General features: G+C 41.9%; 1 protein-coding gene across 2 annotated transcripts in view; it reads right to left on the bottom strand.

Annotated features, from left to right (window-relative positions):
• Positions 1-24,782, bottom strand: part of ELAPOR2 (endosome-lysosome associated apoptosis and autophagy regulator family member 2) — a 160,522-nt gene extending 135,740 nt beyond the window's left edge. Inside the window, exon 1 of one of the 2 annotated variants that reach the window (XM_084784381.1) lies at positions 24,447-24,782. In XM_084784381.1, the coding sequence (XP_084640507.1) occupies positions 24,447-24,632 (186 nt within the window). In that variant the 5' untranslated portion in view covers positions 24,633-24,782. The remainder of the gene's footprint in view (positions 1-24,446) is intronic. The other variant, XM_084784382.1, reaches the window with a different exon arrangement.
• Positions 24,783-26,857: the final 2,075 nt, after the last annotated feature.

Here is a 26,857-nt window from a genome sequence, read left to right as displayed (position 1 = left end):
ACCTGGAAAAGCCAGAAGGGTGTGATTCTTATGAATGCAAAGATCAAACTCAAGTGTCCCTGAGTGGTGGTCACTGGTGAGGTAGACTGTGGTGGTAGGACAAAAGTCCCATTAGCAATTATCCACTTTTGTAGTTGGGTTCTGAACAACCTCCCATTTTGTTTGTGGAGTGACTACTAATAATGTTTGTTGCTATGCTACTGTGTTCTCTCTTGAGGCATTTTCTAACTACTTAAAAAGATAAAAATTTTAATAATTTAAACAAAGTTTACAAAGGTTAAAAATAAAAAAGCCTCTCCCAAGGAATGTTTTCCATATGTAGTGTAGGTTATAATTCAAAGTCAAAAAGTCATTTAAAAGCCATTCCTTGAGGAACCTATTTTATATCTATTCTTAACCACAAATATGCTGTTTATTTTAGGTATTATACTCAGCCATAAGATTATAAGGAAATAATATGTGCAAAATAATATGAAGAAGCTCCACAATTCAAGATACATGTACCACAGAGACAGAGATAATTGGTCCCCTGTGATGACAATCTTTAGTTATGACTGTTACAGTCACAAACTGTGCTATGGAGATGCAGGACAATGGCTGACAATATTTCAACTAGATCCAGCACTCTAAGGTAGGAATTTATTCCTCACAGAGCAGGAGAGCCAGAAACCAATGGGAAAAGTTCTCTGTGGACTGTACACCTGCACACAGAAAGATGAGGTAATTTCTATAACACATTTCTTGGTTCAACAACAAGAATTCTTATAACAAGTGTAATTTCTCTCCATAATTACTGTGATTTACTTTCAGGTCAGATAAAACTAGACTATGCTGTCATACTAATTTAAAAGAAGAAAGAAGGAAGGAAAGAAAGAAAGAAAGAAAGAAAGAAAGAAAGAAAGAAAAGGTACACACACAGTTCAACCCAAGAGTTTTCCCAGAGAAGACATTTTAGTTTATCTCAGTTTCTTTCCAAAGTAGAGAATGTTTCCAGCTACTGGCTTGCTCACTGTATTCTAAACATGGGAATAAAAGAGAAGAAAACAAAAGCTCAAGAAAAAAAGTGACTTCCTGTTCATAGTCTTAAATACCACCTCTCTAACTCATTTCATGTTTCTCTTATGAAAGGAATTTCTTTTCAACTGCCCCAAGTCTTCATTTTGCCTCAGGAAAGCCATCTCCTCCTTCAAAACATCCCAAATAAGGGACTGGAGAGCTGGCTCAACAGTTAAAAGCACATACCTGCTGCTCTTGCAGAGGGCCCTGGTTCCATTCCCAGAACGCACATGGTTGCCCACAACCATCAATAACTCCATTTCTAGGGGATGTGATGCCCTTTTTCTAACCTCCAAAGGCCTCAGGCACATCCAGGATGCACATACATATATGTGCATAAAACATTCGTACAGTAGATGTAAAATATAAGTATTTTTTAAAAAATCCAAAATTTAGCCCAGCATCACCAAGCCTGGAGTAAACAGCCAGTGACTGTCTAAATACCACTCAGCAGAAAGCTCAAACACGCTAATGGAATAAACCCTTCAGAAATGAGCTTCTGGGAGAGCAAGGGTAATCCTGAGTTGAGTTATAGCCTATCGCCTCAGGATGTGACGCTATTTGAAGACGGGGAGTGCAGGGAACTAGTCAAGTTAAAACAAGGTTATTGGGATGACTTTTGGTCTACTATACTGTGGTCAAAGAGACAGGTATTGAAGGAAACAGTATGAAGAACTATATGGGGACAATGATCATCACAGTCTAAAAGGGGGGCCTGGACCAATCTGTCTTCCAGCCCTCAGGAAGAATTATTCATGCAGAGGCCTTGCTTTGGACATCCAGCATGCCCTTTAAGCCACATACATGGCAGTCTGCTATGGCCACACTAGTCAACTAATACAAAAGTGTATCTCTAACTGGGGGGGGGGGGGACTATCATACAACATGAAGTGGCTGACACTGAGTCTTTAAAAAACCTCTTAAAATATTCACAATCATGTGTATAGCTCACTTTAAGAGAGTCTTAAACAAGAGACCATGAATAAAATGAAAACTAGAGTTGCTTCTCTTAGAAAGACCTTGTATTTGGAAGAAACACTGAAACGGACTCTGCAGCATCACTGTAACTACCTGTTACAGTGTTCTTCCCTTTGCCACTGTCACTCTCACTTTGCCACCAATTAGCAAAGCTCCTGCTGCAGAGCGCTGCTGCTGTCATGCTCTGTCGCCATTCTTTCTCTTCTCTCTAATCACTCCCAAGCTCGCTCTACTCAGGTTTTTCCTCAATCACTGCCTTAGTTAAGGTTCCTATTGCTGTGATAAAACACCATAACCAAAAGCAACTTGCAGATAATGGGTTTGTTTCCTCTTACTTCCACATCACAGTCCATCATGAAAGGAAGTGAGGACAAGAATCCAAGCTGGCAGGAACCTCAAGGCAGGAACTGATACACAGGCCATGGAGGGGTACTGCTTCCTGGCTTGCTTTCATGGTTTGCTCAGCTTGCTTTTGTTTCGTTTTGTTTTATTTCATTTCGAGACAGAATTTAGATTCCCTTTGTAGACCAAGCTGGCCTTGAACTCGCAGAAATTGCCCTGCCTCTGCCTCCCTGAGTGCTTGGGATTATAGGCATGTTCCACTGCACCCAGCTTCAGCTTGTTTTCTTAAAGCATCCAGGACCACAGTGATCTGGGATAAATCTATCATCAACCAAGAAAATGTATCATAGGCCTGCCCACAGGCCAATATGGTGGGGGCACTTTCTCAGTCAGGGTTCCGTCTTCCCAAATTACTCTTGATTGTGCCAAGCTGACATAAAACTATCCAGGGCAATCACTGGTTCAGAACTCCTCAATACCCTCGAACACTCCTTTCTCAGCAGTCTTCTCTCTAGGTCCAATAATCCAACCATTTTTCTCCAACACACTCTACATTTGGCCTCTGGGTTGGCACTCTCCTTCAGTCTAATTTTCCCAGTGCACTCCAATACTTGGTCTTTGAGCCCTTCCTTTTCTAGCTAATATCTCCCCAAAACAGATTTTAGTAAAGCCTATTCTCTCTTTCAGAATGGCCTTTTTACACAAAATGGTCTTTTTACATAAAACTTGCATTGCTTCTGCCCTCAAAGCCCTCCATGGCTTTCATTTCATTATGAATAAAAGGCAAAAATGTTGCCATGCCTAAGGCGCAGTGTAATCTGTCTCACTCCATCCACCACCCAGTGTGTGTTCCCACCCGCCTGCCATGTGCTCCCCACTCGAGCCCCAGTGAGTCACTCTTCCTGGAACAGGTCACATGTGTGCTCATCCTCAGGTCTTTGTTCTCTGAGCACAGAAATGCCTTCCCCAGGAGGCTGCATGTTTGGCTTCCTCCCTTTACTCAGGCTCTGCTAGCATCCCACAGCATCAAAAGCCCTTCGCTAGTTTCTCAGACATCCACACCTTCTCATATGCTGTTTTCCTTCCTGAACCTATGACCTCCTGTCAGGTATCAGCAAAATCCCTGTCTCGGTTTCCCAGTCCCCAAACTCCATTAGAACAGAAACTCTATTTTTGTTCTCTGGTCTATTCCTAGTATCCAGCCCAGGGACAAATACGAAAGGAGGTTGGACACATATTTGTTGGAAGAACGAATGAACATCATTTGGCCTGGTAGAGAGTCAGTGTTAAATGAATAACACTTTGAAACTGACATTAGACGAGTGATACATTATGGGGGGTGAAGCACAACACAGAGAGAGAGAGAGACAGAGAGACAGAGAGAGAGAGAGAGAGAGAGAGAGAGAGAGAGAGAGAGAGAGAGAGAGAGAGAGAGCGCACTCCTATGGAGGTCAGAGGGACAACTTGCTGGAGTCACTTTTCTTCCTCCTACCATGTGGGTACCAGGGATGAAACTCAGCTTGTCAGGCTGTGTGGCTGACACCTTTACCTGCTCAGCCACCTTGCTAGACTTTGGCAATTGATTCTTAGCCATGCCCGCAAACGCAAACTGGGACGCAGCCCCTAGACTCTCAAAGACTCCTCCTAAACTGGAACTAATGTCTACAATTCTAATATGTAATCATGTTAACGCTCGCCTCATTAGAACATACTTCATACTGATACTTGCTTCTTTCTTTTTTCATAATTAAGGGAGCTTTTAGAACTTGACAGAAAGGATTGGATGTAAGACTCATTTAAGAAGTATGTGCTACTTTGATCTACAAAAAAACTAAGAGTAAAAGAAAATGCAGGGACATGGTAAGAGAAGGACCATGAAGAGAAATGAGAGTTGATACCAGATCTGGGGTGAGTTGGGGGGTGGGAGAACAGAGAGCTTTCAGAGAGAAAAGAATTCTTGGGTGGGGGCTTCTTTGTGACAAGCTGGAACCGTATGACAAGGTAGACTTCGGGGAGATAAAAGGGTGACTCTCACTGATAGTCCTAGTATCAGAGGTCGTGAAGACGGAAGAGGACATCCTCTAACTGGACACAACTCCTAGTGGGAGGAAGGGAATATCAACCCACTCTAGTAAACTTCGACCCAGGACTTGCCCTGCCTACAAGATGTTCAGAGATAGTGCGGCAATTGAGGAAATGTCCAGCCTGTGCCTGGCCCAACCTGAGACCCATGCATGGAAGACAACCAACCCCTGACACTATCGAGGATACTCTGCTGTGCTTGCAGATGGGAGTCTAGCATGGCTGACCTCTGAGGGACTCCATCCAGCAACCAATGGAAGTGCATGGGAGACCCATAGTCAAACATGAGGTGGAGCTTGGGGAGTCTTGGGAAAGAGTTGGGGGAAGGAAGGAGGACTAAGAGAGAACAGGAGCTCCACAGGAGGACCAACAGAGCCAACTAACCAAGACCCTGGGGGCCTGTGTAGACTGGACTCTAGCTAGGGACCAATGCAGGGACTGGACCTAGGCCTCTGACACAGATGTAGCTAATGGCCAGCTCCATCATCATGTGGGTACCCACTTCTGTGAGGAGTAGGGGAGTCGGGAGGGGGAAACAGGGAGGGAGGGGACATAGGGGCAGGGAAGGGGCTATGATTAGGATGTAAAGTGAATAATTAGTAAATAATATAGCTTTTTAAAAAGAAAGAAAACACAGATATGATCACTCAAGGAGGACATGTACAATGGCTGTAGGGAAAATAAGCTGTTGGATTAAAAAAAATAATAAGTTAACTCAGTAGTTAGCGAAATTCTCATACTTACCACCAAAACAGAAAATACAGCTAAACCTAATGATCTCATTGCAGTTATAGTAATATAATTTTATTTAATAATGTATGCATGCAATTGTTCTTTCAATTGAATACAGTCTACTCTTGTCATTCAGAGTGTGTAAGTGCCATTACCAGGACTTAAGCAAATCTTCATTGCCTCTAAACTAGTGCTGTGGAGGCCAGCATTCCCACTGGTACTCTAGAAGACAAGGATTTGTTAATTCAGAGCAACAGCCCAGAGACAGAGCTCAAGGCCACAATATTTTTCCAGTTCAGTTAATTGAGATTGGACTTCACACTTGGGGAAGACATCCAACATCAACCTCTGGTGTTTCTCTCTCTCTCTCTCTCTCTCTCTCTCTCTCTCTCTCTCTCTCTCTCTCTCTCTCTCTCTCACACACACACACACACACACACACACACACACACACACACACACACTGAAATGATTGGGCTGCATTCATAACCCACCACTATGGTTATGCTGCTGGTATTGTTTCTGGAGGTGTAACAAACATTAATATTGTTTTACAACAGAGCTCCTTATCCACGATGGTCCAGCCTGTGGACATGGCAAGACAGTTAAAGCCTTAGGCAAACATCAAGCCCATTTTTGTGTGTATGTCAAGTTAGTGGAGGACTTTGGGCTGAGCAACAGACCAACCCAATTAAAGTTGATAACAAAAGTAACTCTGCAAAACTCATAAAGAGGACAAGTGGTAATGCTGAATGCAGTTGTGTGTAGCTGATGACTAAGCACCACAGCAATGGTCAGTCTAAGAATGCCAAAAATTATAGCAAATGCAATAATTTTTTTTTAATTTTTGAGTCACATTCTGAAAAATATCAACAAAGATAGACAATTGGAAACAGAACCTAACAACAAGAATATCCAGTTGACTTCTGGAATATTTGGCCTTTCAAAATCAAGATTTCCTCTTTGGAAAGCACTAACCACTGATGAAGCAGAAAATAATCACCAGGAATATCTCAGAATTTTAACATCCCCAATGGCTCTCTTATTACATTAGAGACTGTGCTTTTGAATATTATAAATAATCTAGTAGGCACAGGAACAATTAGTCATCAGTGTTCACAGATTACATTATTTTATTGAAATTCGGTAATGTCAGGTCCTGTAATTGGAACAACAACATGTCAAAAAACAAATATATGAAATAATAAATGAATATGATCATATAAACAATACTGTCCAACTATAAGGAGCAAATGATGTACACCACAATGTAAACAAAATTCATAATCATTTCACTGAGTGCAAGAAGTCAGACATGAAAAAAAATTTAAGTACATACTGTATCATTCCATTTACCTATAATTCTAGAAAAGGCAGATGAAACTGCAATTTCTGAAAACAGATAAATGCCTGCCTGGGAAGAAGGTCAAAGGGCTAGGTTGCAAGAAAAATTGGAATTTTTTTATAATATGGAAAACAGATATCTTATGATAATAGTTTCACAGACTTAATACCCTATGAGCATATACAAGGGAAAGAGGTCTCTCTCAGTCACAGTCATAGGGGAGGGGAGTAAAGGGAAAAATGGGAGGGAGGAAGGAATGGGGGATACAAGGGATGGAAGAACAATAGAGATATAATATGAAAAAATTAATAAAAAATAAAAACTGATGAAGTGATACACTTCAAATAGTCATAGTTCAGCATGCATCAAATAATCTTCAATAAAGTAAAAAAGAAATCTGCATACAATAATTCAACCTTCTGTCATTACTAGTGTTGGCAATCTAATAGAATGCAGAAGCTCCTGGGATAAGGGCCTCAGGGCACAGGAGCAGGTTATCATCTTAATTACGTTAACTGAGGTGGGAGGACCCCACACTATGGCTGGTACCATCCCTGCCTGAGATCCTGCGGTAGATAAATGGACAAAGGAACTGAGGAGCATGCTTTCGTGCATTCATGCATTCGTGCATTCGTGCATTCGTGCATTCGTGCATTCATGCATTCATGCATTCTGCTTCCTGACTCTGGTGAGCGTGTCAAGCTCCTGCCGCCTTGCCTTCCCTACCAAGACGGACTGTACGGAATGAAGAATGCTTCAATAAAAGCTGAAGTGGACAAGGTCCTTAAATGTAAAGGTAATACTATAAAGATATCATATTTAAATAAATTAAGAGATTTAAATGAAGCCTTAAGAAATGGAAAACCCTCTTAAATTTATTCTGAATTAGGATGAAAAAATAAATGAATGAGAATAGCTGATAACTCTTTGAAAGAAAATCAAGGAGTATGTAAAATTGTGTGCTGAAATCTATATAAACTCTTGGTAAAGAAAAAAAAAACATAGCTTAAAAAACTATGAGGTTGGCATGGTGCTGCATGCCTATAATCCCAGCATTTAGGAGATGGGGGCAGAAGGATCAAGGAGTTCAAAGTATGCCTCATCCACATAGTGAGTTCAAGGTTAGCTTGGACTATATGATACCTCTTTCAAATATCAAAACAAAATAAAGGCAGAAAGAAACAGAAACATAATCCCAAAGATATCAAATAAGTGTGTGTGTGTTCACCTTTCACATATCACATTAAAAAATAGATTGTAAAAACTATATAACCACACAAACAATACATAGTACAGAAAACAAATTAATAGAGGGAAGATGGAGTATAGATTATTCAAAATATATTTATAAAATTACTTATATAGTATTTTGCTCTTATTTCCTTGACATGTGGCCACCCTTCTGACTGGGCTCCCTAACCCTCTTGCCCTCCTAAGACGGCATTCACAGGATGGTAGAAAGGATGCCTGAGAGGACAGATGCCATTTTTCAATATGCAACCTGGGGGATCAGCAAGGCAACACTGTCTCAAATTCTATGTTAAAAGCTATTGTTAATAAAAGGACCCCAAAAGATAAAAACTTAAGAATCAGGGCCACCAAGCACTAAATAATGTACTGAGTCCAAACATGGGGATGCTATAACATACTGTTAGTTAGGCAAGGAAATAAAGCTTTTAGAATTAATGTAGGAAACTATCCCATTTTGAAAATAATTTTTCACAACAAAATATACGCAGAAGACATTTTTACATGTACTGGACCCAGCTTAGCCTGATGGTTAAGAGTGTAGGCTGGGGCAGCTGCCTGACCACCCAAGTAACTTACTCACCTGGGAAATAGTAAGACTATATACTCAGTGGGATTAGGTAAGTTAACCCACAAAATGCACCTACATTTCTACCAGATTTTTATTCTTATTATTTGTCCTACCATAAAAAGTTAAAATATTAAGAGTGAAATGTTTATATGGTAGGACTTTGGGTATCTTATTGCCTCATTTTTCTAAAATGTACATATACTGTTACTGGTTTTTACTTTAATTTTTATTTATTATTTTGGGTGTTTTGTTTTGTTTTGTTTTGTTTTGTTTTCAAGACAAGGCTTCTCTGTGTAGCCTTGACTGTTCTGAACTCACAGAGATCAGCCTGCCTCTGCCTCTGCTTCTGCCTCTGCCTCTGCCTCTGCCTCTGCCTCTGCCTTTGCCTCTGCCTCTGCCTCTGCCTCTGCCTCTGCCTCCTCACCAAGTGTTGGGATTATAGGCATGGGCCACTAGGACAGGCTTGCTACTAGTTTTCATAAGTAACAAATAACAGAAATGAAACAAAAATCTGAACCTGGCCTTTAGACAAGTAGGTACTTCCTCAGCACACCGGGCTCAGGTGTGTTAAAGCATCGGTTCAAGTTACTGCCTAATATGTAGTATTGATTTGCACATGAATCATAAAATGAAGTCGGCATTAAGCTTTCACTGCAAGCCATCAATTCTTTTTGCTCTCAGTCTTAGGATGATAAACAAGAACTTTGGATGATGACATGGTGGCAATGTTAGAAAAACCACTATTCTAAAGCACTAGGAGCAAAGATTTGCTTCCTTTCCAGTTCCAGGAGGTGTGGCTACAACCTTCAGTGAAGTGCCTCTTGAGTCAGTGGTTACATAGCCAGTTCAGTAAACCAGAACTCATGGTGGTACCCCAAGCCACTGTTCCATCCAAAGCAGAAATCTTGCAAGTCTCAGAGTACAAAACAGCAGTCTCTATAAATATAAAATACCTTCTAGATGGGCTCAATGCTGCATTCTCCTGCTATTTACTAATCCAAGTTATCCAAATCAAAACTATACCAATTTCTGTGATATGACTGTGTTTCCTATGGTTGAAGTTTTAAGCTGAACAGCCTCAATTCCTTTGCATAGTCTTCATAAGACGAACTTTCCAAATAATTCACTTTTCTATACATCAAGCCAATATTACCTACATCTTTGTTTCTCTTTAAGTATTGCCTGTAAGCTGAATTGGTGACCCAATTTACATGATTACCTCCATATGTTAACATATTCTGTTCACACACATAGACCCCAAGACTGATCAGTCAACGTTTTTAGTAGCCATGTGTCAGATAGGGCCACAAAAGTAATTCCAGCACTTGGGATGCAGAGGCAGGTAGATCTCTGTGAGTTTGAAGCCAGTCTGGTCTACAAAAGTGAGTCCAGAACAGCCAAGGCTACACAGAGAAACCCTGTCTTGAAAAAAAAACAAATAAAAAAAAAAGACTTCACCAATCCTATGCCTACACATGTAATTTTCAAGACCAACAAAGAACAGTCTACATTTCAATCACATGTGTTTACTCATTATTCTAAGTTTTCTAGAAATATTTTGAATCTCATTTCTGATTTTTACTCATTAGGTATCCTTCCCAGCTTTCAACTTTAAAATATTTGGTTATACATCCTTAAAACCAAACTATTAATTAAAACAGTGATAGCAAATAGTAATAGGTCAGAGACTGGATAACTTCAATCCAACTTAGCATCAACTGTTAAAATGACAACTTTGGAGAATGTTTGTTTGACTAATCAGGAGCCTGTTTAGCATCCCTTCATCCACCATGCACTTCTGTATCTTGTTCACAATGATGTAACAACAGTCTACATCCCTTGCTGAACATTGAGAACTACTGCATCCACATCACAGTCCAGGGCCACTGGTGCCCTCTCCCATCAGCCTAGAGATACGCTCTGTGCTAATTCTTCTCTTCTGGCTGTGCCCTCTCCTTCTGCTTGTCTTGGAGTATTAGCATTTCCCTAAATGCTTCCTGTTTGCTGGCCTGGCCGTGTGCTCTGAGGCCGGATGAACTCAACAGCACCAACAATTTCAAGTAGGGCTTATGTGCACCGAACTCCTAACTGTACTCTATCAGCAGCATTTCCCTATATGAGCCAGATTTCAGAAGACCATTTGGACATCTCTTGGGCATTTTAAATATAGGATGAACAATACTAAACTCATCCTACTCCTCCCCAGTATCTTCATCCTCCTTTTTCTCCTTACTGTTCAGTCTCAGTAAAAGGCAGCGATGGCATCTACTAAAGCAGAAACTCAGGAGATGTTTGCGTTGTGATGGCTCTATTCTATAAAGGGACTCATGTAATTAGCACAGAAGAACGTTCTTTATAAAAGGACAGAAATTCAGCCATAGATACTAGGAAAGGGGGAACTTTTCTTCTTTTTCTCGCTTTTATTAGTCCTTTGAGACTTTTGTACAATGCATTCAGATTAACTCCTCCCAGGTTAATTTTCTCCTTCCATACCCACCCAATTTTGTGTCCTTCTTTTTAAAATCCAACTTTGTGTCCTTTTCCTTAACCCATCAATTTCAGTTTGTACTGCCCATATAGTCATAGATGTGTGGCAGCCACTGAAAGGGCTGTCATACCCTTAAAATAAAACTGGCTCTACATCTCCTCACCAATATCAACTGCCAACGGGTACTTTGCTAGTGTTGAGACTCGGTGCCCATCTCCTTTCTCCATGCTGAAATCTTGTCTGGCCTGAGTCCTGTACAAGCCTTTTTCTCAATTACTATCAATTCATACACAATCTCCAGGACAGCCAGAAAAATAAACAACAAGAAGATATTCTGGGAAAAAAAATCATATGAAAACCTACTACTGTAGAAGCTTCCTTTAATATAGATAGATACATAGATAGATAGATAGATAGATAGATAGATAGATAGATAGATAGATAGATAATTTTGATGTGGATTTACCCTGTAACGTGGTACCAACACCTCCATTAGACACCACAATATATCAAAAAGTCAGATGCCCTTGGCAAGTGAGTTCCTATAGTATAGACCCTCAGCATGACAGGCTACTGCCACTGCTCATGGCTACATTGACAGTAAGACCTCATTGCTAAAAAACGTCACACATGAGTCCTAGAACACGGAGGAATCAAGCTGGCACTCACCTGGAAGGCAATCTTCACAACAGGTGGTAGCTCTCTTTCCCCTCTCCCTCTTTCCTCCTTCCCCTCCTGTCATTTGTTAGCTGTTAGGGTTTGTCTAATATTTTTCTTCTTATTACAGAGTCAGAAGTCCCCTAAACAACCTCCCTATCTTCAACGTAATCCCTGTTTTATCTTCCTCCACTTACAGAAAGAAAAAACAAAAAAAAACAAAAAACTTTCTGACTTGGCGCTAGCAAGACTTACAGGCCCTTCACTCTCTGGGCCGTCCTCAAAGCCCCAAGCATCTCCTGCCATTCTGATCCCTGTACTTTCATGATGGCCACTGTAGTGCCCATCCTTAACTTACTACTGCGTAGAGCCTGTGATTTTCTTTGCCAGTGATACGCTAGCCTCCCTGCATCTAGGACACTACTTCCAACTTTCAGCTGAAACATCATCACCTGCTCTAAGACCAAACTGAGCCTTGCTTAGCTGACCCTTCCTGGTACTTTGCACAGCCTTGGGCATGCCTCTGTCAAAGCTCTTAGCCCCACCTGCCCTATCATCAAAAATGTTTGTGTTTTCCCATGGGAGGAGTACACGTGACTCATTTCCTAAGTGGATGAACATATGAATGACCATTATAAAAGAAGTAATAGAAAAAAAATGCTCACTTAAAAATTTCAAAAATTCTCTAAATGCCAATGCAAACCCGAAGTGTTTTCAGCCACTTTGCAGCTGTTTCAGTATTTTTCCAAGCCATACATGCAAGAGAATATATATTATAGGAATTTAATAAGACATTATATTCCACTCATTTTTGAAAATAAAAATTTAGTCTTACCTGAAACATTAAGGGAAATAACTATATATATTTTATAGTCTAATTGCTTTCTCTGGGTGGTATATATCTTGAAACATCTAGACAGGCCTCAAATCTAGGTAATATATATTTTTCATTATTATAAAAATTCACATACATGGGAAAACAGCAAAACATAAATTTCACAAGAGACAAAATACAAAAATATATGTGACATAAAACATATTGCTATCATTACTAATTAAATAAACATAAATTACAAGATATTTTCTTATTTTCTATCATAAAATTAGTAAAAACAGTATCCTGTAATCTAATATTTCTACTGTAAATTACCTATCTTTGGTAATTAGAAATTTAGTTTTTCCATCATTTATTACAAAGTTTTTATATAACAAAGAATCAAAATTAACCTACTTACCTCAAATTAAATGTACCCATTCAATCAACAGGCATTTACTGAGCACCTAACATATGCCAGGCACTGTCCAAAGTGCTAGGAATACAATAAAATACACACACATATAGAAGCATCACCTGTGGGCCTTAAAATGCACTGGGGAGGCAAGAGTCATATAAGCAAATGATCATAATATATTTTATTATGGATCCAAATAAAAGGGGGTTACAACTTTATACACATCTTCAAAGAAAGCCTAATGGAGAAGATACTTTCACAGGAACATGGAGGACATGGGGAAGAAATCCCAGCGAATATCTACGAGAAGGTTCCAGGCAGAGGAGATACTGCAGGAATCCAGAGAAAGGAAGCTCTTCGGTATGTTTGACGGAATCGGAATGGAAACTAGAGTGTGCCACTGTTTAACTGTCCTCCTCAAAGCTCATATGTGAAACCATGATCCCGAATGTGGCCTCACCTGAAGATGGGAGGTAGGTGGAGCATGAGAGCTTCACTCTGGGAAAGTATTTACACCATTATTTCAAAAGCAGGTTCACTATAAAAGGACAATGTCAAGTCTCCTTCCCCCACATTCACCAGGGAATGACTCTGTAATTCTGTCAGTGGATAGCCCTTCTAATCTTGTTCTGGAATCTTTTATTAGAGCAACACAGAGTTAAGACAAGAAGACTAAGAGGTGAAATTATCAGTTCCATTGAGGACAGTTCCATTGAGGCCCTTGTTATAGTTTAGATCAGAAATGCCTCACTAGACTCATGTGTTAGACAACCCATGTGGTGGTGCTATACCCATCCCCCAGCCACAGCATGAAGTGAGCAACTTCCTATTTTTTTAACTCTGCCTCCACCTCCTCCCACCCCACCCCCCACCTCCCAAACCCCCACCCTCCCCACCTACCCCAACTCCTGCTCTGCCTCACCAAACCTAAAAACGATAGAACCAATGGACCCATGGACCAAAGTCTCTAAATACACCTTTTCTCCTTCAAGATGATTTCCTCAAGATGGACAGCTGACTACCATAGACTTAAAGTCCAGCATACAGCTTTGCTGCTGAATAAAGCCTTAAGAGGTTTTATTTAGAAAAACATTGTTTTGTTTTGTCTTAATTTATGGTATATTTTTTTAATTTGAAGTTTAAAACACTGATATTTTATTTGATAAAAGAGTAGATAAAACAGGCTTGGAAAAATATGATGTAAAACCACCCAGAGGTAGTTGGTCAATCCTTCTTTCTCTGCGCATGCACACATTCCTATCAACTGTGTTAAAAGACTTCAGGCCCAACAACCCAGCCTCTATGCTTCCCCAACAAAGATAACCAAAACATTAATTTGTCATGATTATATTTCAACAATGAAATGAATGGTCTTTTAAAAGGTTTAGTAAGTTACATTTTTAATCCAATATTTTCTTATACTTGAATTTCCACAACATTAAATGTATGTTTCCCTTGGGAGTATTTCTAATAAAAATGATAGCATTTTAGAAATAAGTCAATACTTGGTACTTCCATGACTGTTTTTACCTGGGAAGTGCAGCATTTCTTGATCTAAAATTCTCTGAGGGTCAAAATAAATTCTTTTTTAATTTAAAAATTTTAAATTTATGTTTAAATGTTATTCCTTGACTGCAGTGTGAAACCAAGATAGGAAGTTATGACAACAGCTCAAGCAAGACATAGAGTGGTGGCCCAGAAGTCACAAGTGGTGAGAGGGCCTGACCCTAAGCGTTTGAATCACAGACACGAGAAGCTGCTGACAGATGTGACACAGGACACGAGGGACAGGGAGGTCAATGAAGCTCCTGGAAGAGAGGAGTCCCATTAGCTGAAGTGAAGAGGCTTGGGGTAAATGTCAAGAGTTAAGTTTGGGATCTGTCAATTTGAGGTAACTAGCCAAGTACTGACAATGACTCTCTTTTCATTTAGAATCCAAGAACAAAGCCAAACAAAAGGTATAAATTTCAAGTCCATTATCATGTACATATGATTTTAAAACTCAGTAATGGAAGATATTACCAACAGTATGAGAATGATTAGAAAGATGGAAGGATGGAGATTGTACCCATAGCAGTGTAAGTCAGTCAGGAGGATGAGAGCACCAGTGAAGGCTGAGGATTATAGTGGGTTAAGAACCAAGGTCTAGAGGGGCTTGCTGAGACTAAAGCACCATGCACAGGCTGGACCTAGGCCCCTTACACAGATGTAGCAGATGGGCAGCTCAGGCTTCATATGGGCCCCCTAGGAAGGGGAGCAGTCTCTGACATGGACTCTGTTGCCTGTTTTTAACTCACTTTCCCCTGGCAAGGCTGCCTCAGCAGGCTGCTGGGGAAGAGGATGTGTTCAGTCTTGATGTGACTTGATGAGCTGGGGTGAGTAGGTACATAAGGCTGGGGCTCCCCTTTTCTGAGGAGTAGGGGAGAGAGAAGGAGGGTGGACCTGGGAGGAGAAGAGGGAGGGGGCTACATTTGGGATGTAAACTGAATAGTTAATTGTTTTTAATATTTTTTAATGTTTTAAAAAGATAAAATTGAAGAGTCTAGTAAATTTCTGTGATGACCAACTAATCATTCCCAAGCTACCACTGTTTTAAAAGAAAAAAAAAAGTATGGAGTACTTCAGTAAGAAAATTGCCTATGTGCATTCCAGTTCTTTCTCCAATGTTTTTAATTTATGTATTTATTATATGCATTGGTATTTTGCTTACATGTGCATCTGTGTGAGGGTGCCAGATGCCCTGGAACTGGAGTTATAGACAGTTGGGGGCTGCCATGCGGGGGCTAGGAACTGAACTCAGGTCCTCTAGAAGAGCAGTCAATGCTCTTAATCGCTGAGCCATCTCTGCAGCCCCTCAAATGGTTTCTATTTAAATTTATTTTATTTTTATTAATTGATTCAGATTACACCTCTGAGTGTTATCCTCTCACTTTTATCTTCCTGTTCTTCCCTCCCTCCCTCTTTCACCCTTTTCCCCTCCCCTAGGTCTGTGACAGAAGGGGACATTTTTCCCCACCATAAGGTCACAGCCTATCAAGTCTCATCCTGGTAGCCTGCTTATCCTTTTTCTGAGTGCCATCAGCCCTCCCCACCAAGGGCAAGTTGTCAAATATGGAGCACCAGAGTTCATATCAGTCAGTCCCTGCTTTCCTACAACTGTGGAGAATGTCCTGTCCATTGGCTAGATCTGGATAGGGGTTCAATGTTTACTGCATGTATTGTCCTTGGTTGGTGCAGTAATTTGAGCAGACCCCCCTGGGTTCAGATCCGCCAGTCAGGATGTTTTTCTTGTGGGTTTCTATGACACTCTGGATCCTTCTATTTCCCCATTCTCCCATATTTACCTCACCTAGAGTCCCAACAGGAAGTCCCTGATTCTATCCTGATCTCCGGGTAAGTGAAGACTTTCATGGGACATCCCTTTTGGGTTAGTGTTCAATTATAAGTGAGTACATACCATGTGAGTCTTTCTGGGTCTGGGTTGACTCCCTCAGGATGATGATTTCTAGTTCCATCCATTTGCCTGCAAATTTCAGAATTTCCTTGTTTTTAATAGCTGAGTAGTATTCCACAGTGTAAATGTACCACAATTTCTTTATCCATTCTTCTACAGGAACACTTAGGCTGCTTCCAGGTTTTGGCAATTATGAATAAGGCTGCTATGAACATGGTTGAGTATATGACCTTGTTGTGTGGTGGAGCGTCTTCTGCGTATATTCCAAGGAGTGGAATAGCTGGGTCTTGAGGTAACGTTATTCCTAGTTTTTTGAGAAAGCACCAGATTGATTCCCAAAGTGATTGTACAAGTTTGCACTCCCACCAGCAATGAATGAGTGTTCCCCTTTCTCCACATCCTCACCAGAAAGTGCTGTAACTTGAGTTTTTGATCTTAGCCATTCAGATGGGTATAAGATGGAATATCAGAGTCATTTTGAACTCAAGTCCAAGTGGATTAAAGACCTCAACATAAAACCAGAGACACTTAATCTGTTAGAAGAAAAAGTAGGGAAGAGCCTGGGACTCATTGGCACAGCAGACAACTTCCTGAACAGAACACTAACAGGCCAGGCCTTAAGGTCAACAATTAATAAATGGGACCTCAGGAGGCTGAGAAGCTTCTGTAAGGCAGAAGACACTGTCAACAGAACAAAGCAACAGCCTACAGACTGGGAAAAGATCTTCACCAACCCTACATCTGACAAAGGTCTAATTTCCAAAATATATAAAGAGCTCAAGAAATTAAACACCACCAAACCAAATAACCCAATTGAGAAATGGGGCTTAGAATTAAAGAGAATTCTCAACAGAGGAATATTGAATGGCTGAGAAACACTTAAAGAAATGCTCAACGTCCTTAGTCATCAGAGAAATGCAAATCAAATGGTTTCTTAATTGTTTTGAATGTTGAGGAAGATACTCTGAAGTTAGACCAAAGACTGGAAAATGTTATTCAGGAAGGCTAACCATCCCCTGCCCTTAATATTGCAGTTGTTTGTAGTCTAATGCCAATCTTAGAGGTAGTACCTAAGACTTTCATTATTGTTTCTTCTGTCAGGTGTGAACTTCTAGAAAGCGCTGGTAATCTCTGCATTCTGTCTTATCTCCAGCATGTGCTCAGGTCTTGGTGTAGATGATAACCGAGCAATGCTTATAAAGGCACTTCCTGAGAACCGGAGGATCTCATGACCCATTCAGTGTGCTTAATACTTTCTATGAGGTTCAGAAGTCAGCTGGCTAGGGTGAAAAGTCAAGGGCTTTTTGCAACAAAATTTGTCCCCATGTTTCAGAGCAAAGATTGTATTTCTTGCTTTGTCCCAAGAGCAGTAGTGCTTACACTTCAGAGTGTCCCACAATTACCCCCCAGAGCTGAAAACTGCAGAGACTCTTGAGCATAGGGCCAGAGACCAAGATACTGTGAGTTGAACAAGTTCCGGAATAACATTAAACATTGCTGGTCCTACAACCACTCTGAGGACCACTAACCTAGTGGAAGAAACAAGTCTTCAACAGCAAAACTTTGAATAAAATAATAAACTTTCTCTTCTGCCCCAGAATTTTAAAGTGAAGGCCAGTATATCGTGATCACTGGGTGTTTATTTCTGTCTTAAATTGGATACATCTGAAAGAGGATGTCAATTATGACTAATTGCACCATAAAAATCAATTTCTTCATGTAATTGGAAAAGCAAAGCTAACTACTTACTCTCTTTTGAAGGCAGTGATTAGTGCTTCCAAAGAAGATCTCTGCCTTACTTATTTTTATAATCCCTAAAGTGCTTTCGACAAAAATACCTTCAATCATTGTTTGCTGTGTAAGATTATGTAATTCTCTGCCTCAGTGAGCACACTGTGTACTTAGGGAGAAATGTGTGCTCAAAGTCTTTGCTAATCTGCATGCTATCCTTGTGCAACTTAGAAAATGGGCCCCTTCTGAGAATATGCTTTGGAAGAAGGTACCCCTTCCTCCAGACACATGCAGATCTGTGCCAGAGCACATGGCTTATCACGCTGAGCGCTGTTGAGTGGATGCTAGCTCCTTCTTGCTCCTCATAGGTGCCGTATTTACAGAACACAACTTGCTCTCCCACATTGGCAGCTTCCTGTACAAGACTTATGGGAAAACCTGTAGCTGCCAGAAAGTATAGGAGATGCTGCAGCTAGCATTTGGAAAAGAGAAATGGTCCATTGTTTTCAGAGATCCAGGAAGAGTTCAGTGGAGGTCTAGGAACTGATCTAGGACAGGAGGCTTCACGTGTCTGAGATTCTCAATCACCAGCACTCCAGGACCTTCAGCCAACAGACGCCTACTATTACATTTAGCTTGCCTCTTGCCCCTCACTAGGGCAGTGTTATCATTTGGATATGAAGTGTTCCTCCAAAAGACTGGTATGTTGAAGGTTTGGTCCCCACCTAGAGAAGGTTACTGAGAACTGAATGGATCATGAGGGAGCTCAACTTGTTTATGGATTTGTCTATTCTATTCACGAGTTCATAGCTAAGCAGGCTTGGAAGAATTGGGGCCTACTGGGAGGAAATAGATGAAAGATGTACCTTGTTCCTGAACCCTTCCCTCCATCCCATCCTCCTTCCTTCCCTCTCTCTCTGCCATGAGAACAGGAACCTTCTCTGCCATATACTATACTTCTATGCCCACATTTTTCTTTGTCTTGCCTCCAGTCTCAAAGCAACAGAGGTAGATGACTATAATCTGAAACCATGGGCCAAAATAAATCTGTTCTTCTAAAACTGTTGCTCTCATGTACTTTTGTCACAGTGACAGAAGACTATCTAATACAGGTGGCTGTATGTTCTCCCTATACACGGTATTTTCCACCACACCACTTACAGCAAATATAATTACATTATGTGTGGATTTGTTTGGGAGTTATTCTACAAGATTATAAAGCTCTGTGTTAGAAGAGGCCATCTGTTTTTCATCATTTTTGCTACCTAAGTACTATATATGCGTGTATATAATATAACATGCATAAATACATGTTGAAATTGAAAATTATAACATATTAATAAAGGCACTAAAGAAAGAAGCCGCAATGGTTCCTTCCATGGAAAACAAAATACAGCCAGGAAGTTGAGAAGTTTCTTACAATCAAAAGGAAGAATTCCAAAACACTGCTGAAGAAAGTACTGCTAGGAATGCGTACCACTGTCTGTACTGTGTGCTGCTATTTTCATCTTGTGCTAAAATATGACACTTCACAGATCTATCAACTCTGGGTTTTACATTGTAAATATTGATGGTGTGAATACTTGCTGACATTTGCCTAAAATACGGAAAATGGTTCTGAGCATGAGAACTTGAAATGGAAAACTCACCTCCAGAGGCACAACAAGGAAGAGTAATTATGGCAACTGTGTGACAACAGAGGTGGAGTTTTGTCTCCTTTGGTGACAGTGTGACTTCCCCCACAGCTCGTGGCCAGAGCCTCCTGCACATAGTAAATGCTAATCACTTCCCAGATCTGGGATGGCTTTATCACTACGCTGTCCTACAACCACTACCTCATCTGCTAGTTAATATCAACCCATCCCACCTGATTCTGGTAGAAATACTCTGGCACAAATAAATACCCTCTTGTCAGCTCTCAACTTGTGTAGAGCACTTGATACACAGCCACCCCGTCCTTCTTCAGTCTTTTCTCTTATTTTCTCAAAATCCTATTACTCAAATTTCTCCAGTCTGGCCATTGTTTTAGTGTCTTCTTTGTGAACATTTCTGCTTCATTTAATTGTTGGTAAAAAACCAAGTTCTATCCTTTCAACCGTTCCATTCCTTTTATCCATGTGACACTCTCCCCCCCCCTCTCTTCCCCATATTAGCCCAGACCATAATCCTGAGCACTGTAGCTTGATCTCTATGTCCCTCTAAAAGCAAAGCCCATTATCTTCCTCACATTCCTTATCCTGGGGCTATAGGCACCTCTCCTTAATCAGGCTAGAACCATTCATTCACCCTCATTCAGTTCCCATCAATCTTCTAACCTAATGCTTCTTCCCACTTTCATTGCTACCCTGTAACTGATGCTCTGCCTTCCTTCTCCTGGACTGTTACCACCGCCTCCAAGCAGGTCTTGGCTCTTTCCGTATCCCACTCTTCTAATCTGGCCTCCATCTTACTGCCAAACTAGATGTTTAAATTCCTCTCTTGCTCCCGGCTGCCGGTCAAAAGAAGACCAGCTTCCTAGCATGACATAAGACCCCTCTGGACCAGGCTTCTGTGCCTCTCAGATCCACTGCCCATTAAACATCTTGCTGCTCACTGGATTCCAGCTGTACCCAATTATGACTCAACACAGCTTTGTGTTTCTGCCACATTTTGATCTGTGCTCTACACCTGAAATGCCTTTCCCTCAAAGGAGCTATGCTCACATCTGACTCTTGTTGTCCTGGCAAATTGCTGCCTGCTCATCGTTGGAGCCCTCTTCACTTCTTTGGCAGTGATTTTTCTGCTCCTTCCCCATGAGTTCTAGTGCCATTTGCTTGCTTCTCTTGCAGCATCAAATCCCTTACTTAAAACTTTTTTGTTTACATGGTTTCCTCCTCCTTACTCATATTTTTTTGCATTTTTTATTTTGTAATATTTATCATGACATTTTGCCTGCAGATTAATATAAACTGAATAAAAGTCGGTAGAATAAAAACTGCTGGCCAAGGTCATCATTCACTAAAAATCCAGTAGAATCACATTGTGCAAGATTTTTGAGCAGTGAACTAAGAATCTTGTGATGGCAGTTATCAAATTTAAATAATGTATACGCAATCCACTTAGTTCTGTTCTTCCTTACCTCTTTTAACTCATTGCCACTGTGAATCATCTGTTGGCCTGGATACTTTTTTCCTCTGGCTGCCCTAATAGGTCCAATTAGTCAAGTAGTCAAAAACCCCACTCAGATTCACAGGTGTAGGCCTAGGCTATGAGCCCAGGCCTTTCCAGCCTCACTTTGGATTCTTCCCAAACTGAGTTCCACTAAGCTAGCAACAGACAATTCTCACAGTGATACAATTTTCCTTTAACATATTACAAGTCCTCATAATGAAATGCATCATTTATTCGATTCAGTTGGCAAGTGAAAAACAAATGCACAAAACCACAGAAAATGTTTCCTCATACAAAACCCCAAGTGATTCCATGCAGGTCAACTGCCCATCACATCTTATCCTTGCCCTTCACCTGCGAGCACACAGACTTGACTTTTATTTCTCTCTCTCTCAAACTGCCCCTTCCTGTGTGCTTGCACGTCCACCCTGCTGATTTGGCCACTGTGTGATCTTCCCAAAGCAACCACCTTTACTCCCCCTTTCCACTCTATAATCCAAGGACTTTGATAGCACTGCACTTAGAGGCCAATTTGCCACAAAGTCTAAGGTGAAACTTCTGCCCACAGCCCAGCTGTGTTTTTGAAGGGCCCTTTGTCTCATCTCCGGCAATCACCATCAAGTTCCTCCCAGACCAATTTTCTCCACTGTCCTTTCTTTCCTTCACTCAAGTTATTAAGATGTGGCTTTAGTTTGTAGCCTTAAAGGGCCTGATCTTAGGGCCTCTCTCCACCTCCTAGTGCTGCTGTCCTTTGTGCTCGGCAGTAACTACCTTTAATGGTATGAACACCCAGGACTGAGGAGACCATGGTGGTTGCCGGCACTAAGGAGACCAGTAGCAGGTCACTCTGTGATGCAGAGGTGGAAACAAGAAGAGGGAGTAGTTAAACGGTCAGAACAGAGAGCGAGTCGTTATTTTATTCTGCTAACGGCCATGCTTCACTAGCTGTCTCTCAGAGGAACTGGCTAAGCTCAACATGGACCTCCCTATCTGCTCACACTCTCAGAACAGGATTCCTTACCCTCAAAGTCTGAGGACCATTTACCTCCACTTTCCTCTTCAAAATAATGGTAGGTTGAAACACTGATCAAGAGTACAAATGAAGCCGGGCGGTGGTGGCGCACGCCTTTAATCCCAGCACTCGGGAGGCAGAGGCAGGCGGATCTCTGTGAGTTCGAGGCCAGCCTGGTCTACAAAGTGAGCCCAGGACAGCCAAGATAACATAGAGAAACCCTGTCTTGAAAAACCAAAAAATAAAAAGTAAATAAAAAAATTTTTAAAAGAGTACAAATTAGCTCAGCTGGCTAGTCTGCATGTGGACAACCAGATTATGCCCGGGGGAAGCCTCTTCTGTTTCCAGATGAGCCTCTAACACACAGTGCACAGTCTCACACTGCCTGCAGTCTGCAGGAAGAATATAAGTAGATCTGTGCATTGCTGGTTCTAAAAAAACACAACTAGCCAGAAGCTGGCTCAGTAGCATCCTCCTATAGAGTTTGTCTATTTTCATTTTTAAGGAGAAAATTTCAAAACTGAGATCTAAAAGGATGAATCGCATACAGTTTCCAAAACCAATTCAGTGAAAAGCTGGAAGTAAACGTGCATCACCTTCTTGCACATTCTTTCCACACCCCTTGCCTCAGTTCTGTATGTCTAGGGACAGGGGGTAGCTCAGCTGGTATAGAGTGCTTGCCTCAAGTGTCTGCCTAGCTGTGGTCCCCAGCACCATATAAACTGCGTGTGCTGACCTATGCCTGGAATCCCAGCACTTGAGGGATGGAGGAGATCAGAAAACCAAGGCCCATCACTAGCTACATAAGGAATTTAAATTTAGCCTGGGCTAGAGACTAGATAGATAGATAGATAGATAGGTAGATAGATACAGATAAGATAGACAGACAGATGTTGTGGTATTGAAGCACTTCTTCTACTGGCCTTGACCTTTCCATTTCAAGTAGATTTTTCACTACTAAAAAAAATTAATGTTTCGAGCAACTTACAACCTCACTTCAGAAAAAAAACAAAAAACAAAAATCAAAAACATGTTCTACATACTGTGACTAGATAACTGGACAATAAAGTTTATCTTGCCGCAACACTTGTGGATGTCTCCGAAGCTAACGACTGGATTATTCCCAGGTGACAAGTGAAGTGGCAGGATACATATTGAACCAAACGAGTGCACTCTGAAATTCAGCACAGCTGTTTGCTGAGATCTGTTCGCCAACTACAATGCAGCTATACAGTCACACTCCAGCTTGCCATCTGACCTTCCCTCAGTTCAGGCTGCCCTGGGGCATGTATTGTATCCATGGGTGATGGATTGTGTCTAAAAGGAGGATACTCTCACTCAGAAGTGGTTCCCGCATACACAAGAAACAGAATCTGGCCTTCCCTCTCAAAAGGAGCTGATGGCTAACCTAGTTTTCGCTGGATACATTTAAAGGACCCATCACCCTAATTCCCAGCATCTTCCTTAAAACAGCATTGTGTGCCTCACCTCCTTCCAACACGATCATTCAAAGTAGGTCAGAAATGTTACTCCCTTCCCCTCATTGATTTTCATTAAGAGGATGCACTTTCTGGAACATTAAAGAAAAAGATAAACACACAATACAACGTCCGGTGACACCCCTTTGATTTGGGGGGGCACACTAAGTCTTGTTTTCCTAAAACCAGGAGAAAAATCGAATCACCCAGAATTTATTGGCTTCTTGGCTATAAATTAGTAGTAATCTCAGGCTGTAAAGTACACAGATACTTCAGCTGGGTAAAGAATCTCCCCAACGGAGCGTATTTGCTTTGCCCATTCTAATTTTCTACATCACCAACCCGCCGCCTCCTTCCTAAGTAGTTTTTCTGTACCTTCTTCTTATCCATGTCTTGCCAGAATGTCAAAAGACCACAACATGCCTTATCTGGAAGCTGAGAGCAGAGGGGAGCTGGGTGAAAGCATTTGTGGTACAGGGGAGTAGAGAAAGCAGGGGGGAAGGAGGGTCGGTATCTAGGTCTCTGAAAAGCTGTAAAGGCTTAGTTTCCCAAATCCCACGGGGCAGGGCTTCCCCAGTCTCCTCCCCTTCCTGAAATTTCTCCCTCAACCCCAGGTCCAGAGACCTGGCTTTCCAAAGGGGGCGCCGCAAAGTCCTTCAGAAACCCCCAAACACCAGCGCGGAGAGATATACACCACCATAAAGACAGCAAACCTGCACGCCGGGTTCACAGCCAGCTATGAGAGGCGAGCAACTTCATCCCTGGACATAAATGAACACCCCTGTCCTCCAAACCCGTAAAAGGTGATGGCCACTCTGAGCCCGGGTCCGAGCGACCGCCCCACCCTGCACGCTGCCGCAAACTCAAAGTAGGGACGAGGTGCTGCTCACCTCCTGACACGCAGGAAGCGGGCGGCCGGAGGAGGACGAGTCCCCAGCCCAGGCTGCATGGTAGCCGGCGAGCGCCCAGCACCAAATCCAGGCGGGGCTCCAAGGCGGCGAGCGCGCACCGTGAGGAACCCCAGCCGATCGCCTCCGGTCCCTGCCCGGCGCCCGCCGCAGGGCGAGCAGCAGCATCACGGTGGCGCTGGGTGGACTCGCGGTGAGGCTGCGCAGCTCTGGCTCCCGGAGCGAGCACCGTGCGCTGGGTTTCTCCAGGCACTGCTCAGCTAGGCTGGTCCGCCTGCTGACAGCTCCGCGGCTCTCAGCGCGGGCAGCTTGCGCCCCTGCTCCCGTCACGCCAGAGGGAGGGACGGTGGGACGCGGGCGCGGCGCGGGGGCGGGACGCGGGGCGGGGACGCGAGAGCCTGGAGCAGGTGGCGCGGGCTGCGGCTGAGGCCCAGCCCAGCACGCGTGGAACAGTGGCACTGCCAACCGCGCAGGGGCCTAGTGACAAGATAGAGGGAGGCAGAGAGGCCAGAGACCCCGGGGTGTCGCCCCCCTCCAGACCTCTGTGGACACCCTAGGAATGTCTCTTGTAAGGATTCATGCCTGGTGATTCATTCCTGAAAATGAATTTCTACACGATTAGGGTTTGCCTGAAATGGCAAGGAGAAAAAAGGCCTTAGGTTTGTAGTGTTGGACTCAGCTACCTCATCTATTTAATGTAAATGGTAACAGCGCCCACCACGTGGGGTCGCCATGCTGGTTAATTAAGTTAGTGTTCACAAAGCTCTTGGCTTGAAGTAGATGGGAATGTGGTGGTGGCACCAGACACACTTCCTGCTAATATTGGTATTGTTTTATACAGATGTGTGGCCTCTAGCGAATTAACCTTTTTGCTTCTGGGAAAGCGTTTCTTCTGTACTGCAGTGCTGGTCTATTTTGTGTGGCCCCCACCAGACAGTGAACAGGAAAGACGATCTCAAAGATCTTCTGACTTTTGATCCTAAGAATTATTGAGTGATAGTGTTCAATTATCCTATTCATTTGATTACTTAGAGAAACTCACCTGACACACTAAATATAAATGGACCTGAGTCTGTCTGCAGCGGAGTTAATATGATTACTCAAGTATATGAACATTTTCTTTTCGTTTCCTTCCACGTATGGTTTAGGGATATCGGGAAAGATAGATGACTCTCTCGTCACTTTGTTTTTATTTCCTTTGCGGTTTTTTTTTTCATTCTTTTATCCATCAAGAATTTATGTGAGCCAAATTTATATTATCTTTTTCAACAATTAATAGCATGTCTAATGAATTTTATTTGTTTTCTTTCTAAAAATAGAGCTCATTTTAGTCAGTATAAGTAGATTAAATTACAGATTTCCCTAAGTAGCACTATTTGTAGCTCTCAATTAATAATTCCACCTAAAAGACTGAACAGCTTAGCTCTACTAGGTGTGCACTGGTTTTCTTTTGAGCAGGGTATACCAGATGTGAACTTCACTAATAATGAACAAAGGTCAAAACTATATCAACAACCCCAGAGCTAAAGGCACGCTGTCTACATAGACTTTCTTTTTGCAGATAAACCAGATTGCAATATAAATAGCAAAGCTTCTTTTTCAATCCTCCAAGCACAAAAGGTTAAAAAGTATCAATGCATTCAAGTAGTGAATGTTTGAAATGTAAATTTTATACGGGCAGAATGAAATACTATGAAAAGTGTTTGTACATAAATCTAGGGATGAGAATAATTCTAGAAAATGCGTTGGTAGAGTATGCACTCTGGAGCAGAGATATTCTGGAAAATGATGTGACAGCATATTAAAGTATGTTTACTCATTCAGGGGACATGGTGGAAGAGGAGACAGAAAGAACGTAAGTGTGGGAAGGAGTACAAAGAGAGGTGCCACAGGCTGTCCTCTAAGCAGGACGCAGCCATTGCAGCCTGGATAGCACAGCAGCCACGCCCACTGCATTGCGCTGTCAACGGGAAATCATGGGGCCCAAGGGACCCTAAACCTCCTTGCTGAACTACTGCCTACTGATGCATTCTGGAAGAGGGGCAGTCATTGCCTTCCCTTGGGTACCCAGTAGTGAGCCCACCAGACTCCGAAGGATAGCTACAACCCCATAGTCATACACATGGCCCTGTTAACAAAACAAAGCAAAAAGGCCTGAGTGTAGAAAGGGGCTTGTAAGAGAAATGGGAGGAAGATAAAAGAGGGAAAGGGAGAGAGTCATCAGAATACATTTGAAAATGCCAAGGAATAAATTTAATTAAAGTTATGAAAATATGTTTATGCCTGTAGCTAGTCATCTTTTTAAATTTTTAAAAATTTTCATAAACATATGTTAATAATATTTTACCCTTCCCCTAACTTCTCCCAGATCCTTTCAACCTCCCTATGGACCC

Source organism: Acomys minous (assembly GCF_964271855.1).
Source record: "Acomys minous genome assembly, chromosome: 6".
Classification (NCBI taxonomy): Eukaryota; Metazoa; Chordata; class Mammalia; order Rodentia; family Muridae; genus Acomys; species Acomys minous.
The sequence above is the reverse complement of the archived record's forward strand: the minus strand, read 5'-3'. Positions and strand labels throughout refer to the sequence as shown.